This window comes from Acomys russatus, chromosome 21 (genome assembly GCF_903995435.1).
Source record: "Acomys russatus chromosome 21, mAcoRus1.1, whole genome shotgun sequence".
Taxonomy (NCBI): Eukaryota; Metazoa; Chordata; class Mammalia; order Rodentia; family Muridae; genus Acomys; species Acomys russatus.
The window spans coordinates 28,351,327-28,376,995 of record NC_067157.1 but is presented as its reverse complement, the minus strand read 5'-3'; the positions used below and the strand labels follow the sequence as shown (position 1 = coordinate 28,376,995).

Genomic DNA, 25,669 nt, shown 5'->3' with positions numbered 1-25,669 from the left:
AAGTGTGAAAAAATATTCAAACCAACCAACCAAGGCTATGCTTGTGTATGTGTGTGTCTGTGTGTGTGTATATGTGCCTGTGTCTGTGTGTGTGTGTGTGTTTGTGTCTGTGTGTGTGTTTGTGTCTGGGTCTGTGTGTGTCTGTGTATGTCTGTGTGTTTGTGTCTGTATGTGTCTGTGTGTGTGTATCTGTGTGTGTCTCTGTATGTCTGTGTCTGTGTGTGTTTGTGTGTGTGTGTGTGTCTGTGTGTGTTTATGTGTGTGTGTGTGTGGATGTGTCTGTGTGTGTATGTCTATGTGTGTGTCTGAGTGTTTGTGTCTGTGTATGTCTGTGTGTGTTTGTGTATGCGTGTGTGTGTATGTCTGTGTGTGTTTAGAAACCCTTTACATGATCTGATTTAGTTTCCCTGGCACAGTCCACAAAGACACTTTCTCTTTTTTTATGAATGAGTAAAACTGTGGATCTGAGAAGTCAAGCAGCTTCTAAATAGTTTTCCTATCGTTTTTAAATAGTCTCTGTGTTACAGCCCAGCTGCCTTTATTTGAAGTAGGGGGTGGAGTGGAGGCAGGAGCTTGGGGGCACAGGCTTATAACAGCAGCTACCTGGGAGAGTGAAGCAGGAAGAACACTAGTTCAAGGTCACCCTGGGAAACTTAGTGAATCCTACCTCAAAACTAAACCTAAAATGAAAGTCTGGGTACGACAGGGAAATCCTAGGCAGAAAACCAGGCCCCTAGGCATTCCTGGTTCAAACAATCGTTCAGAAAATGCACATCTGGTTTCAAGGCTGCATCATTTGCTCCTTTCCTTTGCTGTGACTCCCGATACACAGAAGCATCCGTGGGGTTCCAACTCCCCTTCCTTATACGAAGCTGCTGGTGTTGCTTCTGTCACAGTTGGAGCGAGGAGGGACATGGGGGTGAGGGTAAGTGCCCGGTGGTACCCACCTTCTCACCACTGTCTCCTCTCTGGTCCTCTGTTGTAAGACAGGAATGATGACCCTTGTGTTTGTCATCCTTTATCACGCCTACCAAGTGGAGGAAGTGAAAACAAGACTGTATTAGAAGCTAAGAGAAAGGAAAGGCTAGAAACCAGATTATATATGCCCACAACATTTCATCTGTGGGCTTGTATATTAGATGACCTATTACCTATCTCTCTAGAAAAGAACCTCAAATAATATGTGTGTGTGGTGTGTATGTGTATACACATATGCATGTGTGTTGTATACACACATACAAGTGTGTGTATATATATATGTATACACACACGCATAATGTGATCTCAACTACCTTTAAGCACGTTTGAGTCCAAGAAAAGTAAAGATAAATGGGCTTATTGTAAGAAAAACAACAAACAACATCAGCAGAGGCAGAATTCCTAAACTCTCCGGGGCTTCGGTATCCCTCCCTTCTTCTCTGCTTCCCGCCTGCCTGCTTTTTCTAAGAAGGATGCATTTTTCTGCCAATTATGGATGCTCTGCTCCCTCTGTACTGCCTCACCCAGCACCAATTCCCATGAAATTCTCTCTGAAAATAGGTCAGATCTGCAACGCCAACTGACCCAGTCATTCAAAAATCCAGGAAAGGGAAACTAACAGGTCCTTCCTGGGTGGTCAAATGCTTTCCACTAGGTAACTGGCTCAGTGAGGCAGGATAAGACCACTCTGGTTATATAGACTGGGCGACAACACCATCCTTGTAATCTAAAATAATTAGAAGTATCCTCTATCTTTTTTCTTCTGTCCCTCTGCTATCATATTCGTTTGATAGTTATGTATCAAGGGCCTCTTGTATGTCTTTTACATTAGGCTGTGTGGTCCCCTCACCTTCCTCCCTGCCTGCCTAAAATCTGCCATGTTTTAAAACAGTAGTTCTAACCTTCTTAATGCTTTAACACAGATCCTCATGTTGTGGTGAACCTCCCCCCCCCCCCCCCGGCACACACAACCATGCAACTATTTTCATTGCTACTTCATAACTGTAATTTTGCTGCTGTTATGAATCATAATGTAAATATCCATGTTTTCTGATGGTCTTAGGAGACCCCTGTGAAAGGGTCATGACCCACAAGTTGAGACCCATTACTTTAAAACTATTTAACCATCCTCCAGGGACATCCAGACCGTTCAGGTTCAGTCTTCCTAGGAACAGTACCTTCTTCGTAATTCTTGCTCTACTTACAAAAGTGGACAATAACCTTGGTTTATTAAAGTCTACATCCCCTCTTCAGACTATAAACACCACAGAGATAATGGCCACATCCTTTTATTTTTGTAAACGGAATTTTATTTTATCTCAGCCTCTGGCATCTTGAAATCCAATCAGACTTTCAAAACTGAAATGATGAATGCGAACCGAAGAGAGACAATGAACTTTTGGGAGACAGTGTGTATGCTTGAATAGCAACGATTTGTTTTCAGGCCTTTTGATGCAATCAATCCAAATATGCTGATCTTTAAAAACAACCTGGGGGCCTCTTTCCCATTCAGTCATAACAGGCAATAAATTCAAAGGTGTTTGCCCACTAGACTTTCATGAAGCCAGCTGCTCGCAAGAAGTGGGAATAGAGTGCTGGTTCAGGGGCTCAGTTTCCTTCCACTGCCCCCACCCCAAATTATTTCTGTAACTACATGGACACACCATGTGATATCCCTGAGGGCTTAGTGGGGACATGTCTACACACTTGGCACTTGGCACCAGATCACACAGAGACACTTCTGGTCTTGGGGAGTTGATGTTTTCCGTGGGGGACTTATTTACAGATTTAAAAAAAAAAAAAAAAAAGGGAAAACACAGATCCGTAGAGGCTTCAAAGGCACCTGACTTTCACTCTGGAAAAGTCTTTGGTTGCAGTTAAATTAAGGCGTGTGTCCCAGAGGCTGGAACACTCTGGTGCAGCGGACCTCTCATGCATGGGTGGCAGGCGGTTGGTTCTGCGCTTGTTACTGAACGGTTAGATACCTTTCCCAATATAAGGTTCATTAGGTGTTGCGAATGGTTTCCTCTGCAGTGGAATTCTTTTCTTTTTTTCAATCTACCCACTTAAAAACTGTTTCTTTTTTAGTGCCCTCTACTGCAGGGGATCAGATAAACCGAGGTTTCCTATGCTACTTTAAAGAACTCTTTGCTTGAACTTTAAAGTGCGGCATGCACATACTCTCCCTACCGCCTTGGGGCATAATCGCAAGTTAGTCATGGTTTCATGCATATTTAGGAATTACTTTAATGGCTTTTCTCCTGGTCTGACAACTGCTTGTGAGACAGGGTAGAATGATCTTCTGCCTCTGCCAAGCCAATATCAACAGGCCCTTGATGTTTCTGATATCACAGTTGCAGTCATTTTCACATGGGTGTTTCCGGCAAGAGGCAGCAACACAGCTGTGTGCGCATTCTACACCAGAATACAATGAAGGGAAGGGTCGATAAAGTGTACCAGCCTGGTTAGAGCTGTTTGGTACAGGTTCTGGCTAAAGGTACAGTGAGGGTTCTAGGCAATGCCGGTGAATAAAACCCAAACCTCGCACATGCTAATCAAGTATGGCGACTGTGCTACATCCCAGCCTTGTGATTAGCATATAGCTTCTATATGCACCTGTCCTCTGCTCTGTTGGCCAAGAACCACGGGAGGTGAGTCCCTGAGACTTGTCATACCTTTGCAGTGTCAACAGATGTTCACCACATACAGCAACAAGTATTTTATGCACTTTCTGGGCTGTATAGTGAGTTACAGGCTACTGTAACTGAGCCACACAGATAGACCCTGCCCCTGCTCCAGGTCCAAATTAAGAATAAATTAACTGGCAAATAAAACAAACGATAGGTTGTTCTGAGTCCACTATGAGTGACTGCAGCCAGGAGCGTAGATCCAGGTGACTCTGAGTGACCTGCCCACTGTGGAAGATGTTATGATGGAAACTGTAGTAAGGGAACAAAGAAACCCACAATTAGATGAGCTACAGCAGGGCAAGACGATTTCATCTGCAGGTTTTAGGCTTCTTAACAGTCTCGGCTGTAGGCCTGGTGGAAGCCAGTGATCTGCTAAGTTTAATGATGCACTCCGAAGGTTTTTACCTAACAGCCACAGACAGAGAAGTTGGCAGCCAATGAGTATAAAGAAGACTGATCAAGCCGGGTGTGGTGGCGCATGCCTTTAATCCCAGCACTCGGGAGGCAGAGGCAGGCAGATCACTGTGAGTTCGAGGCCACCTGGTCTACAAAGTGAGTCCAGGGTGGGCATGGCTACACAGAGAAACCCTGTCTAGAAAAACCAAAAAAAAAAAAAAAAAAGAAGACTGATCTTCAAAGAGAGGTTGGCTCCCACTCTGCAATATTCCATCTTGCCCCCACAGTCATGAAGATCTGGTCAGTAACCAGCCCTTGGGGTTTTCCACAAATGTGAGGGCTCTGAGAGAACTCCAGCTCAAGGGCCGAGAGGAGGACATGAATTGGAGTTTAAAATCAGAGCACTCTGTGGGACCCAGTCATCCACTCAGTTCAGTCCTCCGAGAGCATGAACTTTGCCTTCCTTCTCATCTCCGATGTAGGAGGAGCCCTGCCTCGGTGGCGGTGCTCTGACACTTCTTGTCATTGACACGCTGGTGGCTTCCTAGTCACCCAGTCACCCGTGTGGCTTGTTCTAATGTATCAGAATTCTGCTTTTTGCAAGATGTGAATTTTTTGTATCAGCTGCAACTTTATTAGAATGAATGGCTTTCTATCTGTAATGGTAGGGTTTTGCTTTTGCGGTTTTTGTTTGGTTGGTTGCTTTTGGGGTTTGTTATTGTTTTGTTTTGTTGTTTGTTTGTTTGTTTGTTTGTAGACAGGGCCCATGCAGGCCTAAAATTTGCTCTGCAGGGAAAAGATGTCCGTAATCCTTCTGCCATTCTCTCTCGAGTCCTGGACTTACAGGCTTGCATTGCTATACACATCTCTCCCATCACTTTATGTTTAATGTCTCTCCCCTTCACATGTTCTTATATCTTCCCAGAACACCGTTATCATAATCCATGCAACATAACGGGAACAGAACCTTCCTGTAGCAAACACCTGGCTCTGGGCCTGGCGGCTCACCTGCACAGAGGAAAAAATGGCCTAAAATATTAAAGTGAATTTACTTACACTCTTACATTTGAGCCATAATGAGTAGAGAGCTGCTCTCGTCTCTCACTTTCCAAAAACAGTCTATAGAAAGGATTGGACAACAGTCAAAAGCGTACATGACACACACACACACACACACAGAGAGAGAGAGAGAGAGAGAGAGAGAGAGAGAGAGACAGACAGACAGACAGACAGACAGAGAGAAAGACAGAGAGAAAGAAAGAGATTGAGATTTACCTGTGAGTCCCTATGAGATGAACTGGGAGGTTCACAAAACACTATTGTTATTTTCCAGGCTCTTGTTAAAACCTCTTAGACCTCAGGGGCCTGGGCTTTAGTACTGGAGAGGGACTTCCTCAGCTCTCAGTGTGATAATTCCCCATGCACCTAGAAAAGAAAAGGATGGTTTTTAAAAGTCTTTGATTTGCAAGGAGTTCTGTTACGCAACACAGAAATCAGGAAGAGTTACAAGTCCACATGGCTGGTGCTGGAGCAGGCAGTGTTGTTAATTCAGCCGAGGAAGCACACAGTAGGGAGACCAGAGTGAGAGGAGCATCCACTCAAGAAAGGTCTTAAGCTAAGCTTGGAAGGGGGGGTGGGAGGGAGGGCTAAGGTGCTGACACCTGGTAAGGCTCATACCTTGCTATTATAAAAGCAGATCTCTGCTTGTAGACACTTGAAGCTGCATGATCGAAGCCCAGATTACTGGGGGAGCATAGACCATCGTGAGAAGTAGATAATACAAGAGATTCACTGCAGGAAATTTTCGTGACACCTGTGGACGAGGAAGAAAGATGAAATGTGTCAAGGCTCCACTTGCTAAGTTGAAGACCTATGGTAAAACCAACAAGGGACTGGGACTTTGTGTTAGCTACAACAGTTACCACAAGTCCAGTATGACACAAATGAATATTCTGATTTTATAGTCTTGAATTTAAGATCCCAGTGGTGAGCAGTTCTTTCCCTGATAAGAACCCCGCCCCTTTTCCTGCCCCACAGATGGCCACTGCGTTGGCTAGTTCTAGGTCAACTTCACACAAGCTATAGTCAGGTAAGAGGAGGAAACCTCAATTGAGAAAATAAGTCCAGAAGATCAGGCTATTGGCACACAAGCTTGGAGAGCACTTTTCAAAATTAGTGATTGATGTTGGAAGGCCCAGCTCATTTTGGGTAGTATCACCCCTAGGCTGGTAGTCCTGGGTTCTGTAAGAAAGCAGGTTGAGCAAGTCATGAGGAACAAGCTAGTCAGCAGCACCCCCTCATGGCCTCTGTATCAGCTCTTGCCTCCAGGTTCCTGTCAGGCTTGAGTTCCTGTCCCGGCTTCCCTCAATGGACCCTGAATCTGTGTTTGTAAGACAAAACCCTTTCCTTCCAAGTTGCTGTTGGTTATAGAAGTTTATCACAACAATAGTAGCCTTGACTAAGAGAGCCACCTCCACTCTGGATCCTCACATGCCCCTGAGAAAGAAAAGCACCACTTCCTGTGTCTCTTCTTAAAAGGAGGCTAAGTCTCACTCAACCTCCCTGACCCTATCCACCTCAAGTCACTTGCGTAGAGCCACAGCACATAAAGATTAGTGATTCAATATATAGAATCTGGGGAGGAGGGAGACACAAATGAGAATCTAGTCTCTTTTTAATATATATTTTATTAATTTATTCTTGTTACATCTCAATGGTTATCCCATCCCTTGTATCCTCCCATTTCTCCCTCCCATTTTCCCCTTACTCCCCTCCCCTATGACTGTGACTGAGGGGGACATCTTCCCTCTGTATATTCTCATAGGGTATCAAGTCTCTTCTTGGTAGCCTGCTATCCTTCCTCTGAGTGCCACCAGGTCTCCCCATCCAGGAGACGTGGTCAAATATAGGGCGCCAGAGTTTATGTGAAAGTCAGTCCCCACTCTCCACTCAAATGGTATCTATCACTTATATCTGAACACTAGCCCAAGGGGCATGTCCCATGAAAGTCTTCACCTACTAGACTTTTTTTTTTTTTAAGATCATAAATTATTTTGGATGTGTTGAATGAGAGGTAAACTGTAAAGTTGTTGACAACGTGGGAAAGAGAACATTGGGAGATCGAGAAATGGCTTAGCAGTTAACAGCACTTATTGTTTTCCCAGAGGACCACAGTTGGCTCCCCAATACCTCCATTGAGCAGTTCACGATTTGAAACTCCAGCTTCAGAGAATACAAAGCCTTCTTAAGGCCTCTTGGATACCCCCACATACACACACACATGGTACACACACACACAAATAAATCTTCAGAAAAGAAGGGGGAATTGATGACAGGGGCATTCTCAAAACCAGGACTGGGAAGAAACTAAAAGAATCTAAGGGGCTGGAGAGATGGCTCAGAGGTTAAGAACCCATGTCTGGTCTTCCAAAGGTTCCTGAGATCAATTCCCAGTAACCACATGGTGGCTCATAACCATCTATAATGAGATCTGGTTCTCTTTTCTGGTATGCAGGCACACATGTGGGCAAAATGCTGTACAAATAATAAATAAATAAATCTTTTGCCGGGCAGTGGTGGTGCATGCCTTTAAACCCAGCATTTAGGAGGCAGAGGCAGGCAGATCACTGTGAGTTTGAGGCCAGCCTGGTCTAGAAAGCGAGTTCAGGATAATCAAGGCTACACAGAGAAACCCTGTCTCAAAAAATTTAAAAAATAAAATAAAAAAGAAGAAGAAGAATTTAAAGAGTGCCTGCTTGAGACACTGTTTGGAGTGTAAATGGGGAGGTGGATGCAAATGCTTTCTTTTCACTCTTCTCCTTCTTCTAACAAAATCTCCATCCATCAACCTTGCTAAGTGATGGGTCTGCACTAATCAGAGAAGGAGTTCCTGCCCTCCTGTAACAGCTGGGTCTCTTCTGCTCTCTCCAGATGCTCAGCACTTTCTGTGAAGGCTTTTCCTCCACCGACTCACTCTTCACAGAAATAGCATTATTGCTCTATGTGAACCCCATTAAACTATAGTTAGTCTGTTCTTGGAAAGCTCTGAATGATTTTTCATTCTTATTACACATAGACAAAGGTTGAAAATTGATGAGCCTTTTATGAGAACTCCCATCTCATCACTGAAAAAAAAATAATGGATACACACACACACACACACACACACAAATTAGTGCACAATTTACAAGTGCAATGTTTCAGTTGAGCGGGCAAAATTACTGATAAGAAGTGGGGACTTTGGGTAGGTTAGTCTGCTTGACTCAATAATTCCACTTTGTATAAATATTCCATAGGTATACCATCGTATCACTCTAAATCTCATAAATATATACAATTATAATTTGTCAGTATCCAAAACAAATTTGAGACTGTAATAATGATACTGTAGTTTACCAAAATGCTGGCTTTATTGTAATTTTTATTGTGAATACATATTCTCATCAATGTATGAACTGAGCAGTTAGTGAACAGTATGATATCAGAATGGGGTCCCATTAATGTGTTGTAAATGGCTTGGGGGCAGGTATCTTATACCCAGGATTGAAAACAGAGCTGCCATTTGTGGCAATAACCTTGTCAGAGAGCCCTGACGTTGAAGTCAGAAGAGAAATATTAGTGTCTTTTGACCCGGAATTCCTTTCTACCATTGTACTTAGTTCAGGGCAGCATGCTGATGCCATGCTAAACTCTGGTTTGTTAAAAAATACCAGGAGTAATTGTAACATCACAGCACATATCTTTTTCATACAATGCAAATACAATTTTATAGATAGTGTGGTTGCAGTTCTCTGCTTCCGACTTCGGATATATTTGTTAACTTTTGAGAGTCGCTCTTCTTGCCTAATACTCATTTGAACTTGTATTCATTTGCATTGCTTAGATTATATCCACTTCAAATCTGTGTTTGGATGTAAAGGAAAGAAAAATGTGATGCCCTTGATTTGCCTAATCTGTCGGGTTGGAGGATGATGGACTGTTATTATTATCTTTCGTCGATCCTACGTGGTCATGATGCGTTCTGAGTATTTGATAGAACAATCTCATGCCTTGTGGGCCCTACCCTAATGTAGAGGACAAGACACATACGGGAAAGAAATAGGTGCTACAAAAAGACAAAACAAAACAAAAACAAAAAAAGAACTAAGTTCTATTTGATTCCACTGGAATATTGAAGCTATCTGATGATGGAGGGGGATGAGCCATCTGAGCAGGCTATAGAGAGTTTGTAGTTATTTTCGCTACTAAAAAATTCACTGGAGAAACAGATGGGTGCTGAACTGTACTGAAGCACAGTTTAACACTGGCTTGCTTACATCCATCAGCCTTCTAAGACTCTGGGGCAGCATAAAGACAAGTCCTCGAAACGTGTCTGTACACGTTCTACCCTGCAGTCTCTGTACACGAGAGAGGACGAATCTGGTCACAGGAGAATCAAGGTCCTGGGGAGAGATCGGGGTGCCATAAGGGCATCTGGCATGGGAGACTCCCCATACACATTGGCAGAGTGGGTGAGTGAAATGAGAAACATACTGAAAAACAGTTTGAGCTGAGGTAGAAGTTGCCTCTTGCTATGTTGAGTTCAGTATAAAGTTCTCGGTGTGCTTATTGCAGCCAGATATTTTTCACCATGGCTCCAGAGAATGCCAAAGGGAGGACATGCAAGGCAGCTTACCATAAAAAGAGATTAAAACACCTTCTCCTGGTTCCTGAGTCCCCACTTTCCATCACAGCACGTTACATTCCGATAGAGGATGGCTTGCAATGCTAGAGCTGGCTTTTGGAAATGACGCCGAATTTTGTTTGAACGACTAAACTCAACCATGCTCAGAGACTTAACCTACTCAGACTAGGCTAGGAAATGCCTCTGGTGTCTTGTCCTTGGCTTGCCACTGTCCCCTCACTCACATTCCATTTTATCCTGTTAGTGAACTAGGCTGGCAGCTGCCTACTGTCTTCGATTGGTAGTAGTTACTAAATATCATTTTGGAGCCATCTTTGTATAGATGTAAGGATCGGCCTCTGATTCAAGGTTTTAGTGTTCTGAAGCTCAACCGTACTAGCAGTCTTATTGATGCTTAACTTACGTGGCATAAAATCCACCAATTTCAAGGGTACAGACACTTAATTTTAGTAAATTTATGTTCAGCAGATTCTTGCCAGCCACCATCACAATCCATTTGGTTGCCTGTCACTTCTGGCAGCAGATGCCTGACTTCATCTCGGTATAGTTTCCTGTCACCTTCCATAGAATCTTGTTCCAATTGGAGAAAGAACACCCAGTCTTATTTTGGTGTAGAGACCAGCTTTCTCCTGCTGAGCTAGCTAAGGACCAACTGAGTTAGGTGCGTCTTATATTTTGTTACACACAGCAGCAGTGTAGATGAGATTTTTTCTTAACTGGGAGCTAAGACTAATTTATTTTGGCTTCACTTGCTCAGCACAATTGTTTAATCACTTCTGTCTGCTAAATATTTCCTTCAATATTTAGGTGCTCATTACAATTTGGATCTTCAAGATATATGGAGTAATATTCTCCAACGTCGGGCTTAAAATTAAAACCTATGTGATTATGACACTTCTTCTAGGACCAGAAGTACTTATATGGTATATTTAAGTGTCGGGGAAGTGGTTTATAGCATAGGTTTTCAGAGGGTAGAGAACTCATGTATCACGTATAGATTCGAAACCAAAGTTCACTCTTTGTGTTTTTATTCCACAGACGAAATGAAAAGCATGCTCTAGCAAGGCACAAAGCATTACAATGGACTAAGTCTTACGTCTTACCGGAGTTTCCCTATGATGTCAAGTGCATGCTGGCAGAGCACAAGAGTCCTGATCACAGCATGAGGATCAGGATCATCGAATTTCTGCAGGCTGATGTGACTAAGTACCTGGGGGGCTCGCTGTGAGTAACAGGATCTGCTGAGTGGAGAAGGGATCTGTGCTCAGGGAAGAATAGAGTTTATTAGGAACCAAGTCACCTTGGCTTATGGACAACATAGCAAATAAAAGTTCAATATGCACAGATTTCAAAAAGGGACTAGGGTTATTGCCTCAGTTGGTTGTATATTTGCTGCATAGCCCCCCTTAAAAACCCATATAAAAAATAGGCATGACCGCATATGCTTGTAATTATAGCTCTGGGGAGGAATAGACAGGTGGATGCTTGGTACTCACTGGTACCCATTGTCTAACTTCGCCCATGTGCCAACAAACAAGAGGGATTGTGGGGAACAGTGCTAACTGCAGTCGTCCGTAACTGCACATGTGTAAACACAGAGAGAGAGAGAGAGAGAGAGAGAGAGAGAGAGAGAGAGAGAGAGAGAGAGAGAGAGAGAGAGAGAGAGAGAGAGAAGGAGGAGGAGGACAGACAGACACCACAGCAAGAGAAAGCGTAGAACAAGTCTGTGTGTGCTTTGGGTTCATCTTAATTGGGGGCTGCTGGAGATGAACTCCATCTTATGTCCTGTGGTGAACAGGTATCCCACGACCCAGCAGTACAATGACGTGGTCAATGCTCTGCTGCAGGCCCACCCTTTCCTGGATGAGGACGGATGTGGCTTTGTAAGTGACTCCGTGGCTCCACCATTCCATTCATCTCAACCCATTTGAAATAAGAGCTTTGCACTTTCCCCTCTGGCTCTGTTTTTTTTTTTTTTTTTTTTTCATTTTCTTAATTTTTTTCTTTTATCTTTAAGATTATAATATAATTGTGTCATTTATCCCTTTCCTTTCCTTCCTCCAAACACTTTTTTATACTCCTCCTTTCACATGATCTTTTTCTTGTTTTTTTAAAGATTGATTGATTGATTGATTGATTGATTGATTATGTATACAATGTTCTGCCTGCATGTAACACCTGCAGACCAGAAGAGGGCACCAGATTTCGTTGTAGATAGTTGTGAGCCCTCATGTGGTTGCTGGGAATTGAACTAAGGACCTTCAGAGAAGCAGGCACTGCTCTTAACCTCTGAGCCGTTATAGGCATGTTCATATACATAAATGAAGATATGACTATATATTCCTAAATATAACGTGCTCAGTCTGTATATGTTTTCAGGGCTGTCCATTTGGTATTGAATAACCAATTGATATTCTCTTTCCTAGAGAAGACTAGTTCTCCTAGTCTCAACGTTTCTTAGCTTCTTGCAGTTCTTTGTGTAGAGTTGAGGACTTGTGGGCCTCCCCCCCACTCTGTGTGTGTGTGTTTGTGTGTGTGTGTGTGTGTGTGCGCCTTCCCCGTCCCTTGGCTTCTACATCTTTTCTTTGCTGTATCTCTGTCTTCTCTCTTACCTCTCTGCCATAACTTCTCTCTTTCTGTCCCGTGTGTCCTTGTCAGCATCTTTCTGTCACAATGGTTAGCAAAGCTGTGCCTGTGTAGGATTTTCACGTCTTTAGCTGGAGACTGTGGCAGAGGGGCAATGGTTATTCTACAGCTCGGATATTTGCCACTGAGTCTACCTACGACCTAGTGTTCCGTAAGTAACTCAAGGTGCGGAGCACATAGCAGGTGCCCACGACTCAGAGACAGAACGCTCCCATGGACAATTATATTTAACTTGTCCTCTTCTGCCTGAGAAATGTGTGAAGCAAGGCTGAAGAAGTTGTCCATTTAATGATACACTAGCAGTCGATGGCTATATAGCTTCCACTGGATACAGCTTTCTCCCTCCCTCCCTCTCTCCCTCCCTCCCTCTCCTCTCTGGTTTTTAGAAAAAGGATTTATCTGTGTAGCCTTGGCTGTCCTGAAACAGACTCTGTAGACCAAGCTGGCTTCAAACTCACATCGACCTGCCTTTCCCTCCCAAGGGCTGGAATTAAAGGCCTGAGCCACTACCACCTGGCATTATTAAAAACACAATTTAGGAGTGTGCATGCTCTCTCTCTCTCTGTCTCTCTCTCTGTCTCTCTGTCTCTGTCTTTCTCTCTCTCTGTCTCTCTCTCTCATAAGCATGTGAAGTCAAGTTTGGTAGCCCATATCCATGTAAATAGCATGGTGATGCATGCATGTTTATGATCCCGGTGCTGGAAATGGAGGAACAAGCAGACCCCTGAAACTAAGCGGCTAGCCAGCCCAGCCTAGCTATTAAGGCCAGGCCAGTGAGAGACCAAGGTGGGTGGCTCTTGTAAGATGACACCCAAGGTTGACCTCTTGTGTCTATATGCATTTGCACACATGTGATGCACACTTGCATATGCACCTGCATACATGCATGCATAAGGACACACACACACACACACACACACACACACACACACTGCATTTGGTGGGAAAGATCATGCTGTTCCACCTAGTAGCTGAAGACCTTAGGATAAAAGGGTTGCTTATTGAAAGTTACTTGGTTAAGTGCACACTAGGTTCAGTACTGGAATCTCCATCTTCCTAACCTAGGCTAGAGAACTTTCTGAAGGTCAAGGAAGGCTGGGGCTTGAGCCATGAAACCAGGAATGGCAGCAGCCAAATGCCAAACCTTTGTCTAATGTTTTCTTGGTGGTTCCATTTGCTCACAAGGAGATGAAGAACATTTGTTTTGTTCGGCTTTTTGTTTTGTTTTTGTGTTTTGCTTCCTTAGCTCTAACTAAGGGACGATAATTTGAACAGCGACATCAAAGAATTGTTTTTAGGATAAATCTAAGGACAGATGCACTGCTTCCATTATAATTCGATGAAAATAGTTTCAGCCTTAGCGGTGACATACAGAGATTGCATTGTTCTATAGGATTATGTGACGCTCTTTACGGACTGCCTGCCTACTTTGTTATTTTACACAGTTTTTATGGAAACGAGCCCTCAAAGACCGCTTTAAATATGTTCGAAGACCCATAGAAGATGATGAACAAGTGCTGAGAAATAAGTGTAAATTTGGACACCGAAGAGGCCAGACAAGGAAGTCTCTTGCTGACGTAAGAGCGAACGGAATTAAAATTGTGCAGATAAAAGTAAGCCTGAGTCCTAAACACCCTAACAACTATGGCTGATTAACGATATGGCAATAAATACTCCCATGAATACAAAGTGAGATACCCTTTAAAAGCTACCAATAAAAGCAGTGGTTTGCACGAGCGACCCAATGTTTCTTAAAGAGATATCAGTAATCATTCAAATACCAAGATGTTAGTAAACATTTCATGACCATTTTCTTCACAGCCTTCAAAGAAACTCTGTGACAAGCTGGAGACCTAAGTCTGGGTAGGCTCCAGGAGGGATATGAGCGGGACCCTAGCAGAGACTTTGAGTAGCAGGGTCCATAGAGACTAAAGAAGACACTGTCTAACTAGACAAGTTTTCTAGTAGAGGAAGGGCGCACCAACCCACTCACAAAAACGTCATCTCAATATTCACCTTGCCTACAAGATGTGCAAGAACAAAGACAGAGCAGAGATTGAGGGAATGTCCAGCCACTGCCTGGCCCAACTCCAGAAACTGATATTTTTCTGAAGCTCTAGCCTCTTGAATTAGTTCTCTTTCTCTCTTTTTATAATGTACTTATGATTCTCTTTTATTCTTAGTTTTTGGAATGTCTCAGGAGGTCAAACTTGCTTCAGATTCCTTCTATAGCCAAAGATGGCCCTGAATTTCTGATCCTCCTGCCTTCATTTCTCAAGTGCTGGGATTATAGGCCTCCACCACCACACCCACTTGCATCTCATGTTGTGATGGTCATACTATTACAGAAAGTTGGATTCTTTTATTTTATTTTATTTTATTTTTTCCGGTTTTTCGAGACAGGGTTTCTCTGTGTAGCCTTGGCTGTCTGGAGCTCTCTTTATAGACCAGGCTGGCCTCGAACTCACAGCAATCCACCTGCCTCTGCCTCCTGAGTGCTGGGATTAAAGGCGTGCACCACCACTCCCAGGCCAGAAAGTTGGGTCCTTAATGTTAACTTATTCACTGATTTTTTGAGTCCTAGACATTGAAACCAGGGTCTGGGGAATGTCAGGCAAATGTCCTTCCACTGAACTGTGCTCCTAGGCCTAGAAATATTCTAATGTTAACACTGCATAAGTTAGGTGGTCACCAGTCCCAAGGTTCCTGGGAAGCAGTTATCCGTAAGCATGGGCACAGAGCTCTAATGGCTTCCCTCACCAGCTGGTCCAGAAGCTGTGAGTAGCTTCAAGCTGAGGACAAGGCAAAGGCAAACTCTTTCTCCACCAAGGGGAGGCTGCGTGAGTCTTAATAAGTGTTCTTTAACCAACTCAGAGGCCCAGATGTCCTCAGAAAACCATATCCTTGATTAAATTACCAACTGCTAGCTACAATAATAGACTGAACTTCTTAGGAACTCTGTACAAATTATCAAACATAGGAGCCAAATCTCTTGCCCTCTCAATTACATTTTTCCACTTTAATCTACAGGAATATTGTAAATCCCAATTCTTTACACATTTATATTTTAGACTGTATATGGTGTAAATATTATATTTTTAAAATCTGATGTATTTATGTATTATTAATAGAGTAAATAATTTGATCACATCAGTTCGAACAGTGTTCTTCTATGAGCTCCAATTCATTGACTTACATTTAACATGTTTTGTGAACCATTCATTTCAGCTTCACACACCATGCAAAGTTTCAGACAGAGGTGTGTTGCTTAAATACTCTATTGAAACTGTAAATGAGACTTTCATGTGCTGAGTCAGTTAAGATAGTATTAATTATCCATCTCCTTTGACAAAATGACAAGACCCTGAACGGTACCCTGAATTTCATGAGACAAAGTTTTCGAAAATGTGCTCGCACAATTCCAGATTTAACTAAACCCACAGTGGCTATAGAAGCACCCACTCTTAATCCCAGAATTTAGGAGGCTCAAGCAGAAGGGCAGAAAATTCAAGCCTAGTTTGAGCTATAGAACCAGACACTGACTTTTGTAAAAGAGAGAAAATAAATTGAAATCATAATATATATATGTATATATATTATGTATGTATATATATGTGTGTGTATATATATAATTTTAAAAAATGTTTCACATATGTCACTCTAGAAAAGAACAAAATTCCATTATTGCTGCTGTGTGACATTATTTCTGGAGAGATGTTGACAAACATTTCACCCAGACAAGAACCTAGTAACAGACTAAGTATGGATACCATCGATGTCTAACTTGTTGAGCCAACGAGTTTTATTGGTCTACTTACAGGAGCAGAAATGACTCAAAGACAGCAGCATCACCAAAGCCCATCACCGCAACATAGGTGACAATTCACCAAAGCTGGAGACCTGGTGCTTATTGCACAACTTGCAGGCAGCTCAGTGAGGTTAGATGATGTCCATTCCAGGCAGCTCAGTAGGTCTGAGCCTCTTCCTGGTAGCTCAGCTCACCTGAGGTTTTCTGGGCAGCTCAGCTGGTCGCTGTTTCTCCCAGGTAGCTAGGCTTATCCCAGAGTGTCTCTGGGCACATTTTTACTGTATATATACCCTTGAGAAGGAAGGGGGCGTAGTGAATCTGACCAGTTTCAGGGACTTCCTGAGTTATTTTGAGTTGTTTGCTTCCTGTCTTGATGAGCTTGCCTGCAATATGAAATGTTTCACCTCTCCTTAGAGCATCCTGTGGTTTCACTTCCATGTAGATGTTCTGTTTTAAAACATCCCGTTGTTTTATCTCTTCTTTAACATGGCATGGGCTAAGGTTTTCTCCAAGATGGGAGGTTTTAACTTCAAGGACACTGCTGCTTAAGAATTGTGCATAACTCGGGAGGCAGAAGCAGGTGGATCACTGTGAGTTCGAGGCCAACTCCAAACCAAACCAAACAAACAAAAAAACAATTGTGCATAAATTAATTGCCCCCCCCAAATTGTTTTGCTACACTGAAAGTGAAGTTCCTTCATAAATGAATTAAAAATAAATAAATTCAGTTCCATTTCTCTACTTTTCCCATGGTTGACGCCACACTGACACACGTTGGAACCGGTGACTGAGGAAGGTGAATGAAGAACAATTGTTCCTGGCACTAAAATGAACGTCTCCTGGGATCAGAGGCCACACTGAGAGGCACGAGTCTCTACTGAGACTTTTCTTTAGTTCATATCATATAACCCCACTGAGTCCTCTTTGTATGTTGTACATTGTCTGTCCCTTGTCAAAACCTTAGAACTGTTCAGAGGTGCAATGCTGTGTAAACCTTCTCTGCTGGACCCTTGGTGGTACTCACATCACGGCATGTACTTTTCTAAGGTGTTGTTTTGAAAAGAATATGGATTTGACATTTTCAAAGCTAAGGTTTATTTTGTAATTAAACAGAGTTGGTTTTTTTTGTTGTTGTTTTTTTTTTTTTTTTACACCTTCATGCCATCTAAGCTAAGAAGGAGATTGGCCATTGTTTACATCTGAGGAGACAACATTTTTCCTGGGAAAGAAATCCCATTGGAAGTGTTTGCTTAGCTCCCCTTTTCAAACAGAATTGTAAACTGCTGTTTCCTTAAAGTCTGGAGCCTCTCTGTTTGTGATTTTGTGTTCTATAAAGTCATAAGCTTTTAAACGATGGCACACAGGATCCATGTATTTCTATATATATTTTCTAGCTCCTGTGGTGATAAAAAAAAATGTATGAATGTGAGTGTGAAAGTTGGCAGAATCTCAATATGCTGGATTTATGTCATGGATTTTAGAACTGATTGCCTAAATTACTTTCAGTTGCCACTTTGACCTTCTAATAACTCTCCTAAGGTATGAACATCAAAGATGCTTGGACTTCAGTATTGTTGGGTAATCCTCATATTTAAAAAGTTCCTTGACTGGCATAATATTTCCATACTACAGAAAACAAAAACTGTTTCATATACCGTAGCAATGCAAAATGTTGGTGCAGGCAAGAAGCATGAGGCCACCCACACAGTCTAAGGCAGGGATGCGGCATTGGTCCGCTTAGAGGAAGGGATGTGGGAAGAGAAGGGCTCGGTTTGATTTGAGTTGTTTTCTTGCACAAGAACAGAAGGTACCTCAAGCAACAGAGGTGGGTTTCTTTGTCCCATCACACGGCCTTCTGCAGATAATCCAGATGATCAGAAGTGTGGCTCTAAACAGGGCTATGGAGTTTTTGCTCCCCGTTCTCACCTTCCATAGTCTCTTGGTTTAGCTCGGCACAAACTCTGCTGCTTGGCTACAGTGTTCAAAGGAAGAGCAGTGCCAATGATCTACCTGTGCATCACATCATGGTGCCTAAGCACCTCTGACTGCCCCACTAAGAACACGCCCACTAAGAACATGCCCACTCACTGCATTTCAGGGCTCTCTTGCCTTGCCAGGATTCTAAGCTACACCTCCAGACCACTCCCTCAAGAAGCTGGGTATTTTTGACATTTTAAAAAATGCCTTTCTAGACAGGTGTGGTGGCACACGCCTTTAATCCCAGCACTGGGGAGACAAAGGCAGGTGGATCTCTGTGAGTTCGAAGCCAGCCTTGTCTACAAAGAAAGTTCCAGGACATCCAGGCTACAGAGAGAAACTCTATCTTGAAAAACAAAACAAAACAACAACGACAAAAATGCCTTTCCAACCTTTAGACACCATGTTGCTGCTTGCCTGGTCTTGCAGTCAGTACGGCAGCTATGCCAACACTTCTTAAGCATTTGACTTTCGGTGTCAAAGAAATAAAACAAGAGAAAGGCTGAGCAGAGGGCAATGGTAGCCTGCTAACAGTCATTGAGTGCATCCAGATAATTCAGAACCAAGTAATTTACAGTTCCATGCATTGGAAACTATGTTTCCTCCCCCTTTTTAATTAATTATTGGTGCGTATGTATAATGTATGTGTTCATATGCATGCTGTGGTGCATGTGTGGAGGTTGGAGGACAACTTTGTGGAGTCAATTCTGTCCTTCCAAACTTCATGAAGGATGTGGGGAGTGGACTCAGGCCACCAGGCTTGGACAATAAACACTCTTGCTCAGTGATCCATGTTACCAGCTTGTTCACACTCTTTAACAATTCTGTTTAGTTTCCTTTTCTTTATTGTGTTTTAACTGTATATTTCTTAGTGAATGTGCTGGCTAGCCTTATGTCAACTTGACACACAAGCTAAAACCATCAGAGAGGAAGGAGCCTCAGTGGAGGATCTGCCCCCATGAGATTCAGCTGTAAGCCTTTTCTCAATTAGTGATCAAAGGGGAGCGTCCAACCATTGTTCATGGTGCCATCCCTGGGCTGCTGGTCCTGGGTTCTATAAGAAAACAGGCTAAGCAAGCCAGTGAGCAGCACTCCTCCATGACCTCTGCATCAGCTCCTGCCTCCAGGTTCCTGCTGTGTTTGAGTTCCTGTCCTGACATCCTTCAGTGATAAACAGTGCGGTGGAAGTGTAAAGCAACTAACCTTTTCCTCCTCAACTTGCTTTTGATCACAGAGTTTCATCAGAGCAATAGAAACCCTAGCTAAGACAGCCAATTAATAAAAATGCTATAGATTCTCAAACCAGATGATTTAGCTTCAGTGATTACGTTAAGTTGCTGACGTTTTCTCTTCTACTCTTGGTCACGTGACACCCAACATTGCATTTGCTACTCAATATTTGGTACTGAATGTTCATCACCCATGTTTAATGTAAAGGCTTTTTTTTTAATTTCCAGTGGATGGTGAGCTACTTCTCCTGATGTACTAGTCCCAAGACTGGTCCCAGTACACGTAACTTCTCATAGAGCTACAGTCTAGAGGAGGGGCACTTCATAGAAGTGGGAGCCCTGGGCCAGAAGCAGCTTCTAAGCACCAGCCAGCCCAAGGAACACCATGACCAATGCTGCCTTGCCCCTATGGAAGCTGCTGCAATAGTTTGGAGAGGGCTAGAGGGAAGAGTCCTGTTTGTGTTGCTCTCATCCACCAAGGGGGATGGTGGTAGCTGGTATGCACAGGGACACTGGTTCTTGGAGGCCCATACAATGTTACATATGGAATTTTACTCTTTTTCAGGTGTCTTTTTACTCAAAAGATCACCTGGAGACCCTATGGGCCTCTTCTAAACACCCCAACAAACCACTGGGATATAAACACACTCTTAAAGAAAAGATTTGTTCATTTTATTTTATTTTTTATTTTTTTATTTTTTGAGGCAAGATCTTTACTATGTAGCCTTGGCTGGCCTGGAATTTGCTATGTAGATAAGGCTGGCCTTGAATTCATAGAGTTCTGCCTGTCTTTGCCTCTTGAGTCCTTGAATTTAAGGTGTACACCACCACTCCCAGCTTTATTATCTTTAATTATTCAGTGTGTGTGTGTGTGTGTGTGTGTGTGTGTGTGTGTGTGTGTGTGTGTGTGTTCATATGCAAGTATCTGGGTTCAATCCCCATCCAAAAAAGAAAGAAAGGAAAAGAAAAGAAGAACAAAAGAAACATTTGAGTACTGTTTTGATTTTCACATCTTTCACATGTTTTTCTTCTTACTTTTGAAAACTCCTTTTAGCTAGTAGTATTCTCAACCTCCTATAAGTTGGGGCAATTATAGCCAGTGTAAAGAGCACTGGGAACTTCTGCTTCAGCCTTGCTTCTCTGTGACTTCTCTGTCCCTCCTGGAGTGACCCATGCATTCCTGAGGAGCTGGCTGGTCCAGCTGCCTTCCCCCACAGTCTCAGCCTTTGTTTGGTATCCGGGGAGGGAGAGCTGTGAAAAACATCGCCACGCGCTGTAACAAAACTGCTCTTAAAAATGGGGAAAAAATGGTTTGATTTATATAAGCACATGCACTTTTCATTTCCCTTCCTAAAACATTGGAACTCTTTCTCAGCCTTCAGTCTAGGTACAGGTTGTTTTCCAGTGTGACCTTAATTTTAAGGACACTTCTCAGAGTCTGAAACATGGAAGAAATAAAATGAACATTTTTCCCATTAGGGTGTGAAATGGTCTGTCAACCATTTTTGTAGTTTCTTGAGGGAGGTGAACTTGGGAATTTGGACTTTTTTTTTTCTTTTTTTAACCTATATGATAAGGGAAATAGTGACATAGGAATTTAATAAATGTTTTTAATGGTGCCCTTGTATCTCAAAGCTTTCCACATTTTTGCTGAATAGAAAAGAAAATTAACTACCATTTGTTCAGTTCCCAGCACTATATTTACCATTCAGCTCTCTCTTCAAAGCACTTTCCTGTTTATTCAGTGTTTAGGCACCTCCCGTGTTTAAAGTTGTGAAGTGCTATTTTGTGTTACTTTGTTTGGCCTAGAAATAAAGTGGGTTGCAAGCTGTGCCAAAGCCTGCCCAGGAATCCTTACAGAGCCCCTTTGGCTGTTTCTCGGCCCGTTGCTATTTGTTTCGCACTGCAGCTGACACACGGTGATTAATTGCATAAATACTCATTATTTTTATATCCGCTTCCACAGATGTTCCTCTCTTGGTTCAAAACCAAACTAGACAGCAGAAAATGAAGAGAAATGGTGACAGTTAACTGTATTCCAGATAGAGCGCAAATATTACCATCAGCAGGCAGATAATTTACTAATGCTGGAAAGTTTTACAAGTCAGCTCGGAAACACTGGGAGAGACTGTACAGAGCAAACTGCTTGTTCTTGCTGACCGCCTGAGATGCAGGCCTGCATGCTAAGCCCAGGGGCTGGTCAGATTCAATAGGGAAGACATAATTTCCAAATTCTACTTACTGCCAACAGAAATAAAAACAGGCACGACTGGAATTTGGCTTGAACAATGCCCCCAGCCTCCAACACGGCATTCTCCAATAGAAATACAGCATGAACCATACAGGTAATTTCTAGTTCTCTAGGGGCCACATTTAAAAAGGCAAAAAGAAGCACCTGGAACTGATGCTGCTAATAGGATCTTTTCCGGTTCCAACTGCAGTCACCACATTGTCATTTCAATGTGGAATCATTTTAAAGTCCGTGATAGAGTCCACATTCGGTCCTTGCAGATGAAACCTTTGAAATCTAGCATCGCCAGCACGACCTTCAAAAGCACTAGACCACATTTAAGCTGATCTGAAGCCACAAGTGCCCAGTGCCTTCCGTGTTGGGTTTCTCAAGTCTATTTCACATTGGAAAAAAAATAAGAGAGAATAAGAGAGTGACTCTCAGCAGAGAACACCATAGTAGCAGACTTCATTTGACACAGTGCTATTGATGTGGAATTTTTATCATATATTTAAAGGGGGATGAAAATTGTAAAGTAAGATGCTTAGCATTTTTAGAAGGTGTGTGTGTATAGGTGTTATGCCTGCTTGTTCATCTATGCACTGCTTACACACCTATGCACGCCTGTCTATACACACCTGGGCCCTTGGAGCCCAGGGGAGGCGTTGGATAAGCTGGTGTTGAAGTTACTTAGACTTGTGAGCCACCATATGGATGCTGGGAATCGAACTTAGGTCTTTTATAACACCAACTATTTCTCTTGACTGCTCAGCTGTCTCTTCAGCCCCACCTTGCTAGTTGTTGATGCCGAGTCTCAGGCAGCCCAGGTTAGCCTTGAACTCATTATATGGCTGAAGATGACTTCCAACTCCCACCCTTCTGCCTCTATGTTCCAAGTGCTGGGATGACAGGTGTGTGACACCACACTTGGCTTATAACAAGACACTTTCTTTGCAGAATCATTCAGACTGCTGAATTATGTTCGGTAAAACCCAATTCAAGTCTGTTCACCTCTGGGAAGAAGAAAAGGTTTTAATTATACTTTTTAAGCCTCCTGTATCTTCCTTTTCTAAAAGCAGGCTCAGTCCATCCGTTGACACCTTATCTGGACATATTTATCCTCTTGTTCCTGTCGCAGCCACCATCTTAGACTCCACTCAGCTCCAACTGGACTGTGGCATTCCAGCCGAAACTTCAGGTGTTGCAGAGGCCACTCTACAAGTGCCGATGTGGTAACGGAGGACCTAGGGTGTCTGCCTCTAACTGGCACTCTTGGTTCCCTTGAGGCCACCGTCCTGTAGTGCCCTTCCCTGTGTCTCTGGGCAGGAGTGGTGTCTTCAGCCTTCCTCCCTCCTTCCTCTCCCCTTTTCCTCCATTCGTGTGAGAGCACAGCCCACATATTCTTTATGAAAGACGCCTCGAGCACAGCCCAGTAAGGGTCAGATGGGGCTCATCCCTGCACCCCCTCTGCCCAGTGTTCACCACTAGGGAATGTGCCTTGGGAACAAGAGGGGCAAGTCTACACTCGCGGAAGCATCCTCTGGCTGTCCCTGTGTTGGAAAAGTCACTTTGTCTTGGAGGATCTCCATGGGCTCAATTCCCAAGGAAATTGACTAACCAATTTCCAAGTTCCTTCAAGCTCTAATAATATAAATTAATAATACATCTAATAATGGATAAATCATTCAAAGGGTAAAAATATTGAAAACTTAAAATTCTGATGCACTCCTCTAATAAGTAAATGCAATCCATCTAATACACAAACCCTAATCATTGCTAGTCCCATTAGTAGATCAAATAGGAGCTACCTAGATATCTCAGTGTTATAAGAGGTAAGGGATGTCATAATGGGTAAGTACACCGTACATATGGCTGATTATAAATGTCAACTTCAGCAACAACAAAACTCCATTATATTTCAATAGTGGCAAGCTATTTATATAACTCAAATTTAGAGTTTGTTTTTCTTTTTAAGAAATATGACATTTTCTTTTTATTAAAAATACTTCCTATTCATTTGAGATAATATAAAATAATATTCAGTGTGTGGCATATACACAATCTGTGAGACAAGATGGATGCCAGGAGTGACATTTAGCTGACAGCTGCATCACTGCAGGTACCAATGGGTGGGCTTGCGTTTCACCTCTCTCCCCCAACACTCCCACGGCCAACATCATGGCATCTGGAAGTGACCCTGCCTTGGAATTTTATGTTATCACTTATGAGCTTTTTAAGACAATGATTTTTGTCCTCTATGCACAAAATGAAACCTACTCTTCCATATGGCTTACTTCTGAGCTGTGAAGTCATGAGTATGATTGACTTGGATAACTTCCTGTTTCCGCGTGCTGTAATGTCTCTGGGATCCAACCAGGCTGTTGAGTTCAAGGATGCATGCATTTATTTTTCCACAGGCTTAGTGATCTCATGTGACAAGGAACCCCACTGTATCTGGCTGCTCTCCTGTCCACCATCATCTGACTGGTGTCTGATCTTGGCTGTTGGGACACACTGCTTTGGTTCATATGCAGGAGGTTTTGTCAAAGACTTCTGCTTAGCATGGAACTTCCGACTTATAGCTTATGCAAATATGCAACTTTGCAAGGCAGAGCTAAATTGTTTCTGTAAATAACTGTGGACGTTTGACTCTGCCAGCAATACTTATTATTGGATCTCTTTCACTCTCAAGCCTATTAAAACAAATTGGTGTTTTATTAGTCAAGATTTTCATTACAATTATTTATGAATTGAGCATATCTTCGTATGTTTATAAAAGGTTCACATTTACTTCTCCATAAAATTCCTGTTCGTGTCTTTGACCATTTTTCTGTTAACTTTTTTATTTGCAAGAATCACAAATATATATCTTTTGTGTGTATTTTACTACTTTATAAACTATATCCTCTGTAAATATCTTCTCTCAGTGTGTGCCTTTCCTTGTGCTTGTGTTCTCATTTTAACACAATACGGTTATCAGTCATTTCTCTTTTGAGTCAATGCTTTAGGAAATCTTTTCACACCTTGAAGTGATAAAAATATTCTTAAATTTCCTTTAATTTTTAAAAAGAAATTTGCCTTTATCATTAAAGCTCTTGAACCATGAAGAATCCTTTTTCCTTTTGGGGCAAAATGAAGTCATATACTTTTGTATGTGATAACCCTTCTCCTTCCCAGGGGCCTATGGTGGGTCTGTGTTGCTTCTCTGGTTCTGAGTCTGAAAGTATGTTGTACTCCATTGCTCTAGCATCTACCTCTGCTACAAGGACTGCATTCATTGATTGCACAGCTGTGAAACATCTAGATACCTTGCACACTTATTATTGTATTATTATTATTATTAATCTTATCATTCTTTTCCAGAAGAGTTGTATGCTTGAATTTAAAAATTTTTTATTAGTGTGTATATATCTATTTGTGTGTCTCTGTGTGTGTGTGTGTGTATGTTTTACAGGCAGCTGTGAGCCACCAGACATGGCTTCTAGACCCAAACTCTGGTCCTCTGAAAGAGCAGTAAGTGCTTTTAACTGCTGAGCCATGTCGCCAGCTCCAGATGGTTTGTGTATTAATAGGAATGTTGTTAGATTTCTAGCTCCTTTTGGAAAATGATGACTTCTTACAAGCTGAATCTTTCTACCTGTAAATGGTCAACCCATACATTTATTTGTAACTATAATTGTCTTTAAACATATCTTGTTTTAAAAAAATCTTGCTGTCATTTCTTAGATGTATTTCTAAATACATTAAAGGTAATTTATTATTATTTTTGAAATAGTAAAAATATTTTCTAGCTGAGTGAGATGGCACATACCTCTAATCTTAGCATTTAACAGGGTGGGGTAGGAGAAGTGAAAGTTGGGGGCCAGCCTGGCCTACATGGTAAAACCCTCTCAAAAACAAACTATATTTTTTGATTGTTGGTACATGAGGTATATTGACTTTGTTTTCAGCAACTCAGAAAACCCCTCTCAATCATAGTGGGCGTGCTTTTGTATTTTCTTAAATGATACTGTCACCTAGGAACAAAGACAA

At 42.4% G+C, this 25,669-nt stretch overlaps 1 protein-coding gene across 1 annotated transcript in view; it reads left to right on the top strand.

Moving 5' to 3' along the window:
• The window catches only part of Samd3 (sterile alpha motif domain containing 3), a 38,355-nt gene that overhangs the window by 5,002 nt on the left and 7,684 nt on the right, over nucleotides 1–25,669 (top strand). The window contains 3 exon segments of the mRNA XM_051164282.1: nucleotides 10,786–10,971; nucleotides 11,546–11,630; nucleotides 13,839–14,006. Of these exon segments, the coding sequence (XP_051020239.1) occupies nucleotides 10,786–10,971; nucleotides 11,546–11,630; nucleotides 13,839–14,006 (439 nt within the window).